Genomic DNA, 9,296 nt, shown 5'->3' on the forward strand with positions numbered 1-9,296 from the left:
ATCCGGAATGTATTACAACAAACCTTGGAAAAGTAAGGCTCCGAATCTTTTATGCCATTGCGTTATAGTCCTCGTTCATCCATTTGTGATATCTCAGCTCTTGACAAACTTCAGCTTTAACCTGAACTGCTGAGAGATGGATCACTTTATGATTTAGACCCTAATTCTGCAAATGATTTATGAATAGTCCTTTGCACATCACAGGACTTTGCATTAAAGAACACACTGCTTGTTCAGATATTTAACCATACTTATGTAAGTGCATCCAAGCATACTGGATTTTGGACTACCAGCTCCATGTTGGGAAAATACTGGATACTTGAGGATGAAGCCTGGGTAGGGTGGAGTGTGGGAAGTGGACAGACTTCCACAGGGTATGCAGAGTAAGCCATCCAAGGCTGTCATTTTCTACAGGGGAATGATCTCTGCAGTCTGGAGATCAATTGCAATTTCTCAAACATCTCCAAGCCCTACCTGGAGGCTGGCAACCCTATAAATGGATTAGAATCTGCATTTCCATCTGAAATTGGTACCATTTTAGATGAGTCTGAATGAATGAATGAAAAAGAAACCTAGAATGAATGTGCTACACTGTTGTCACTAAACAACTTAAGGACAATAAACTTAAGGACTAAACAATTTAAGGAGAACTCAGAGGTGGAACATCCAGAGACCTGGATCAACCACAGAGTTTCTGCATGAAAGGGTCTCTGCTCCTGGAGCATGATTTGCTTGCCTTCCTGCTTCAGGCGGAGCCCAAAATACTTGCATGATGCTGCAAATGGGGTTTCCTGTGCCCAAAGACATCATTTTGAACTGCAACAGAAGGGGGAGATTCCTTGTGTGAAAATCCTTTTGTATGCAGAAACACTCCAGAAGTTCCAAGCTTGTATGTTATGGATTAGGTTTCTCTGTTATGAGACACCATATGGATATTTATGGGTTCTTTTATGGACTAATTTTTTTTCTGGAATTTCAGAATACATAAGCAGACTCCAAAGTATCTGAAGTGAACTATTCTACAGACTAAACTTGGGTCCATCTGGCATCTCATTTCAACTAGAACCTCAGGTATGGAATTTTGGCATGCCAATACAAGTACCTACCAGGGCTACAGATCCTGTGTTCAGGTGAAATCATCATGTTTAAATGAGATGCCTGGAGTGTGAAATACTCCATGAGTAAATTCTCATTGCTCACACAATATAACTTTTATTTCATTCTCGTATTGGTGCAATGTAGATAAAGACCTGTCTCTTGAATTAAACTAGACTGTAAGAGTTTCAATTAATAAGCAGTGCTTTCTTTTTCTTTTTTAGAGGTGCTGGAACTCTCCAGAGGGAAATGAAGTTTTCAATCTGTATACTGAAAACTCCTAAATTTTTTCGAAAAGGTTCAAGGACTATGATCCAGCACTTTCCCCCAGAAAACAAGCCCTGAATCTACAACTCTGAACAGATTTTTTGAATTTATACACCTCAGTGAAAATTAAGAAGCTCAAGTTAGCTTCTGGTAGCAGCACTACTGGACAATACAATGTTGGTATAACAACTATAGACTTATGCAAATGTCCAAAGGGCATGTGTATAGGCTGTGCACACTATGCAGTATACATGTGTAGTGAGGAACAGGATCACACCTTCTGTCTCCCCTACAACATCTGCATATTTAGCCCAATGTCTGAAGAGATTCTTTACACACATACAAATTAATGTGTGTAGGATCTTCCATACTATTTGGGTCTGGCTTCTTCCAATCAGATAGAAAAGCCTTTCAGTTAGGCTTTCAGCTGTTGTCTAACTGAACAAGAACATCTATAGCAGAACCTGTGGGTGTGATCCCACACACCTTTATACATGTAAACTGCATGTCCCTTTGAGTCCCTGTATAGACCTTCTAAATCAAAATTAGAACAAAAATATGTCTACATGATGGTTACCTCCTTTTATTAGTTAGAATAGTGGAGTGTGCCATTGTGAGAGTCTGTGTTTCAGATATTTCTTTTGCTTGTACTATATTGTCTGGTTGAGGTTTCATTTCTCTTTCTTCAGGATGTCCACATACTTTATCAACCTGTAACGATAAAGGAGAGGGGGGAAATGACCATACAGTGAGAATTCATTAGCATGGCAACTAAAGGCTGTTTCATATAAGCTCTAGTTGAGTAGAGGACACATGTGGTCAACCAGGCCAGTGAGTGTCAGGCTACCTCCCACCACATTGTGTGAAGAATATGTAGTGGATCCCACCACACTGTGTGAAGAATATGTAGTGGATCATTTGCCTATGTACACCAACCACATGTAAGAATGCTACGTTCATGTGATTTATGAGTCACGTAAATGAACAAACTCATTTATAAATGTAGGCACCACAAACATTGGATCACAAGCACATTTTATGCACTATGGAAATGTACAGCTAACCTTAAGACATGTCCCTATATTATTTCTTTGTCTAGAGCCTGCATGTTAGATCACTGCATGAACCAACCCTAAAGATGGTGGTGCAGTGATGACATCAAAGTAATGACTGTATTTCTCTTTCCCGGACAATATGACAATCTGCTGAATATTTCTAAAATCAAACATGCTGCTAAAAGGCAATATCACATAGTGCGTATGCACTAAAGCTCAAATATTTTGATGAACTTATTGGCTTGTAAGCTGAGGTTCTTACTCATTTACCACCTAGGATATCTGTTTAATTTATTTTAGTAAAATGTTTATAGTCTGCCTTTCATCAGGAAGATGTCCTGTGGCATCTCCTGTGCACAGGAAGGCATCTCCTGTGGCAAAAAGTCAGTAACAAACATTTTGTAAAACACATGGTTATGTGGCTGCTGTATTTCTCTGGGAACTCTCTTGGTGGGAAACATTTGTGTTGAGAATTGAAGTTGATAAACACTTATCACAAAATGAGTGAAAGGAAATGAAAGAGCTTTGTAACCAGGATGGAAGTGTCCCTTTCTGGGACACTTCCATCAAAATTGTAACAGAACAACTTTTTCCCGGCTACGTCTAACTGGAAGGATAAATGGAATTAAAATCAGTTAAAACTAAAAACAAAAAAGCAAAAAAAAATGCACAACTAAAAAGTAACATGCTGCCAACTGTACAATACAACTGAAGAGAAATCACAAGGGATAAAAATGTAAGCATCCTCCCCATATTCCTTTTATTTTCTATCCAACAGTTAATCTCACAAGATAATAAAATAGCTTATACTGAAAAGACATGAAAATGGAGCGTAGTGGTGATAAGCACCTTACTGTTTTCCAAAGCAAATGCTCTGTGCTGTCCTACATCTCCCTAAAAACCTATACTTGAGACCAGGGGTCGTTTCGTAGAAAAAGAGCTAGGGGAACTCATTAGCATAACTCATTAGCATATGCCACACCCCCTGACATCACCAGAAGTGTGTCATAAGGCCACACACCCCGCCCCCAATGGTCCCGACTGCCATGAGGGGCCCGGCGGTGGACCTACAAGGCCGGTGGGAGTGCAAGGAAGCCCCACAAAGGCCCTCCCTGGCCCCAGGCAGGCAGGGGTGGGGAGAGGCAGGGAGGAAGCAACTTACCCTCCTTCTTCTCCTGCCTCCTCCTGGCTGAATGAGGGCCGGAAGCGGGGCGGCCAGAAGCAGGGGGCGGGGCTTCGTCATGTGCCCCGCCCCCATACCTCACCCGGGGGAACTGCGATCCCCCCGAAATGACCTCTGCTTGAGACATATATTAACTGAAATGAATACAGCTAGTGTTTGAATGGATTAATACACAAATTAAAGCGTGTAGCTTTAAAAATGTTCAGCATTTTATTGAAAGGACATCCCACCTATCCCAAACTTCTACTTAAACAAAAGAAAGGGGCATTAAGCAACACTGGCACCCTGAGAGATGTAAATTCAGTGGCTGGCAGCACTTTCTAAAGCTGACATGTTTGCCACCATGACTTAAGCAGAAGCTTCTGTAGGAAGAGCTAAAGAGCAGCACTGCAGCCATGGATTGGCAGGTCACAGTAGTCCAGCTTTGTCTCCATTTGTGTATGTAAGGGCATAAACTCTCACCCATCACTGAAGGCCTGTCTTGGTAATGCAACACTACATGGTGGTAACAGAGGAGCAGAGCTTATCTTACTACTGGAGGGACACAGTACAGCTGTGTTCTTGTCTCCCACTCTACTGCACTGAATTCTCCATAGCAAGCCCTTCAATCAGCAAAGCTGTGTTTTCAGGGGCTTCTCCATCGGTCAGGGGTGAGTCATTGATAAATTTATTCCATCAAGCAAGTTGATAAAATTTATTCCATTGAACAGATGCAGGGGCTTTGCACGAGATCCTCTGTCACTGCACAGCAAAGCACAGCATTAGACTACCAGTTAGTAAAGATCTAAAATTAATCAATAGGGGCCAATTTAATTCAATGACACTGAGAGCTAAGGTACTCTTGCCTTATTAAAAGGCTGTTTTAGTTCTAATATGTTACTGTACTGGGGTACAAAAAAGGAAACATTAAACAGATTTTCCATTTGACAGTGAATGATAGCTTTTGTTTAGTAACTAAGTGCATTCTCACACATCTTTTGCAACCCTTGAAAAGGCATTCAACAACACATTCATATTGAGCTTTCAATAGAGGATGCTCAATCACCTGCTAGTTGCAATCAGCACCTTAGAATGTTCCTAAGCTGTTTGCCAGGGTTCAACAGTTTGAATGTGTTCAATTATGCTAAAGAGATGATTGTACATGAAAAATATCATAGGGCTGCTTACTCCAGCTTGGAGAATTCATGGAGATTTGGGGGAGAAACCTGGGGAGGGCAGCACTTGGGGCAGGGGTGAGCTGAACAGGGATATGATTTCACAGAATCTGCCCTCCAAATCTGCCATTTCTTTTAAGGGAACTGATCTATAGTCTGGAGAGCAATTGTACCTGTATTTCCAGAACTCCAGGCCCCACCTGGAAGATGGCAACCCTACATATTACTTCCTGTAGCTTTTCTCTCATTGGTGATGCTCCCTCCCTCCCCAACCTGCCAGAAGTCTGCCACATTCTTAAAGCAAAAAGAGAACATTCCAAGTGCTTTCATTATAACTTGTAAGGAGTTTCATTATAGTTTCATTGTAAGTTTCATTATAATTAGTTCATTATATATAGTTTCATTGTAAGTTTCATTATAACTTGTAAGGAGTCTTAGTGTCCCTTATGGCTGCCTGACTGAATATCAATTAAAGCCAAAGGCAAGCAAGCTGCCTAAATATGGATGAATTTGCACATGCACATTCTTGCACAGACTCACGGAAACTGGAGTTCCCTCCTTCCTGTATCTGTGAAATTCTTTCTGTTAAAGATTTGTTTCACTAACTAAAGAGGTATCACAGGGCTGCATGGCTTCTTTCTTGGCCCATCATGGCCTGATATGTTTTAACAGAAAAGGATCAGATCAGGATTTTTTTTTTGTACATTTGCATTCTCTCACTGCCTCATGGGAGCAGTAGTTATTTTTCAAGAGGCCTATCACGCCCCATGCAGCTGTGTAACTCTTCTCCCGCTTTGTGACAAAAAGCTGCTCTGATTGGCTGCATTTGTATGTTAATTATTGAGGTTGCCATATCTGAGTTTGGAAAAATTTGGAGGTGTGGAGCTTGGAGAGGCTGAGATTTGGGAAGGGGAAGGAGTTCAGTGGTGTAGAATACCATATAGTCCACCCTCCAAAGCAGCCATTTTATTCAGGGAAAATGATCCCTGTCAGCTGTATTTCTGGGATATCGCCCAGTGGAGGGTGGCAACCCTAGTTAATTATCCTGAAGCATATGAAACAATTTATGCAGGAAAGCTGGTAGGAGTGGCTGCCGCACAGTCACAAAGCTGCTTCACGTAATATTTCATTCAAATTTAGAAGAAAAAAATCAAAGTAATCTGAGGGGCTCTACGTGCATGTAAACAGTTTGAGCCCAATAAGTTTAAATATTGATCAAATTTGATACAACATTCTTGACATGCCTGATTTCAAGTTGTACAAATATAAATTTAGTCAAAGATAACTAAGCAAGAAACCACAGCAAATTGTTTGGCATCATACTAGTAATAAAAACTAGAACTGAAAATGGACCTCACATTCCAGATACAACATCTGTATTAAGCAGTACGGTTTTCTCATCAAGAACTGGTGGTTGATAAGTGTGCAGTATAACTTCACTGTTATAACCTCAAGTATAATCTCACTGGTATTCATGCCAAATGAATTTTAAGTCCAGGCTCTCAATAATGAGTTGTTTGACATTTACCATCCTTTGCAATTATTACAAACTAGGAAAAAGGCCTGTTGTGGAAATAAATACAACGGCCTCTAGAAAGAGGCTCTGGGCGGGTGCCCCAGCCTTGGAAACTCAGTGTCAATTTGTTGTGGCGTCCTCAGCAGGGTATAATGACACTGAGTCCACCATTTTCTCCAGAGGAACTGATCTCTGCTACCTAAAGAGCAGTTGTAATTTTGAGTGATCTCCAGCCCTCACCTGGAGATTGGCAACAATAGTTCCCCAGAAGGGAGTAGTTGGTTTGGAGGGTGGAGTCTATGGCTTTGTACCTGTCCGAGGTCCCACGCCTCCTGAAACTTCACCCTCTCCAGGCTCCATCCCTCACCTCTCCAGGAATTTCCCACCTGGAGTTGGCAACCCTATCTTCTTCCCAGCCAATCATCAACCTACCTTTATTTTCTCCTCACTCTTCAGCTTTCCACCCCCCACACACCTGCAGCCTCTCCCGTGCTCTTAAGCCCTGACTGCTAACGTCACATTGGCTGTCATACGGGGGCCACCTCAGCAGCATATAAGGATACAGAGCCCACCATTTTCTCCAGGGGAACTGATCTCTGCCATCTGGAAAGCAGTTGTAATTCTGAGTGATCTCCAGCCCTCACCTGGAGATTGGACACATTTTACCTCAGAACAGCAAAACTGTTTACAATGTTAGAGGCAAAAGCCAATCAAGTCGCATATGCAAACGACCTCTGTGTTCCGAGGCAAAGGCCAATGAGGCTGCATATGCAAATAACCTCTGTGTTCTGACTGGCTAGGGGGTGGAGAGGAACAGCAAAATGTTTAGAATGTTGGAGGCAGGACTCAGGCAAAGCAGCCAGTGGATAGGGAGACCCTCTGAATGATAGATCAAAGAGTGAACTGATTTTGGAGCGTGTGGAATGTTCTAGAGAAGTGCCACCACCATTCGGCTTTTATTTATAAGGGAGATAATCACCCTTGTAGAGGCTTCACATGCAAAGAAGTGGAGGGGAAGACAGGACATTTCATATTAAATCCTTTGAATTCTCACAGCTTGAGAAACCTGAAAAACTCAGGTCATATTTAATATATCTAATGTAATCAAACAAAGAGAAAAATGTCATGCTCTTATAAACATCTCATCTCCCTAAAGTAGCAGACCTTTCCCCTCCTGTTCAGAGAAGACAGGCTTCTACGATTCCTCAAAGGGAAGCTTTGAAACCTTTTAAAACAAAACAAAACAGATATACAAGGAGCTAAGAAGCACTCAAGGTTTTAAAACTCATGTGTCTTTATTTCTCATTTGCGGCACCACATAAAATTAAATGCAATAGCAGCTACCCAGACAGCCTCTAAAATTCTTCAATCAGTCTGCATCAATTCAAAATAATTTGTTTATTGAAACAAAGAGTACCATGTTGCAAGGTATTTGTATCTCAGTTAACTGCTCCATAGGCACGCAGGGGACTGATTCCCCAGACTGGGAAAGAGGGACTCCTTTGTAAAAAAATAATAAAAATCAGCTTGGAATCTTAGGTTTTTGCTACTTATAAATGTATACACTTTGTGCTAGAGACACCAAACTCACAGCAGATCTCTGGCTGACTCTCCTCTACCTGCCCTTCAATCTTGGTGAGGATTGGATAATGGGGTCCGAGATACAGTCTCCCAGAAAAAGTGCCCCATTCTCCATCTCTCAGTAGAAACTGATGGGGGGGGGGCATTTTTGCAACCCCAGCAGAACCAGTGCAGTGTACCCAGCAGAACCAGCACCCCTGTAGCACTGCAAACCCAAGAGGACTAAGGTCAAGCTAGGAAAGTGCTTTTGGGGGGAAAGCCAGGCACAGGTTTAAAAGTCTATAGAATGGACCCCCTGCAAGCTACACACACCAAATGCACAGGGAACCTAACCCTACTGCCTGCTCCTTTACAGTCTTGCCAAGTTGGGGGCAGATTACATTTCTGGGGTTAAAAAGGTAAAGGTAAAGGTTCCCCTGCTCAAAAGCCAGTTGAATCCGACTCTAGGGTTGTGGTGCTCATCTCCATTTCAAAGCCGAAGAGCAGTGCAGTGCAGACAGAGAAGTTGCCACCAGTGGGTGGTGAGGGAGAGGTAGCCATGCTGTTGACTACTCCAGAGGTTTGCTGTGAAGTGCATGGTTTTGCCTTGCACTCTGGAGAGCTCACACTCCATCGACACTGTGGAGTGGTTCATGAATGGCAAGACATAGGCTCATGGTCTTCCATGAGGGGATGAAGGACCAGGGAGCCAGGTGAAAACCTACATCCTCCATGAGGGAGAAGGGTTGGCCATCTACAGCAATCATCTTGTGGATGAGGCAAGTGACACATAGCCCTTCTGGATGGCAGAATTGAAACAACTGAAATTCCTGGTTGATGTATTATTGACCACTGAGGAAGGTCCTTGAGGCTGAAATGTGTTATGTCTGTGTTGGTCATTTGATATGTTCATCAACTTTGTATGAGAAATTATTACAGCTTATGTAAAGCTTGTCCTGACACTTAATGCAGCCTGATATTCAGGCCCTAGGTTTTTAAATTATACTATTGTGTACACCATATAATAAAATATTTATTTTTATATTATTTTATCTGCTGCAGCTTGACTCTTGTAGGATTATCAGTATATTTCGTGTTGAGTTTGTTTCCCCCTTTTTCTTTGTTTGGATACTGGAGCATACAAAATAATTTCAGAAGAAAACCAGCTAGATTGTTGATCATGATAACCTATGGTTGGTTTTAAAGGAAATGGGTGTACCACAGCACCTGATTGTTTTGATGCATAACCGTAGCTAAAGCCCTCCTAGTGGGGGGGCCCTGGGGAAAGGGAGGATGGAGTGTGTGTGTGCGCGCGCGCAAAGCGCATGCTGCACACACATCACTGGGAGTGGCATAATGCCCTCCCCCCCTTCTCCGGCCCTGACTGTCAGGGTCCCGGCTCCGGCCACAGCCCTTCCTGCCTTGGCGGTGGCCCGCCTGTCGCTTCCCACCCACCCCCGGCGGCG

General features: G+C 42.6%; 1 protein-coding gene across 1 annotated transcript in view; it reads right to left on the minus strand.

Moving 5' to 3' along the window:
• The window catches only part of LOC107123897 (glypican-5-like), a gene marked incomplete at its 3' end in the record, with an annotated part of 220,955 nt that overhangs the window by 3,781 nt on the left and 207,878 nt on the right, over positions 1-9,296 (minus strand). The window contains exon 4 of the mRNA XM_015427244.1: positions 1,940-2,073. Within this exon, the coding sequence (XP_015282730.1) occupies positions 1,940-2,073 (134 nt within the window). The remainder of the gene's footprint in view (positions 1-1,939; positions 2,074-9,296) is intronic.

Source organism: Gekko japonicus, unplaced genomic scaffold, assembly GCF_001447785.1.
Source record: "Gekko japonicus isolate JY-2015 unplaced genomic scaffold, Gekko_japonicus_V1.1 scaffold1273, whole genome shotgun sequence".
In the NCBI taxonomy this organism is placed as follows: Eukaryota; Metazoa; Chordata; class Lepidosauria; order Squamata; family Gekkonidae; genus Gekko; species Gekko japonicus.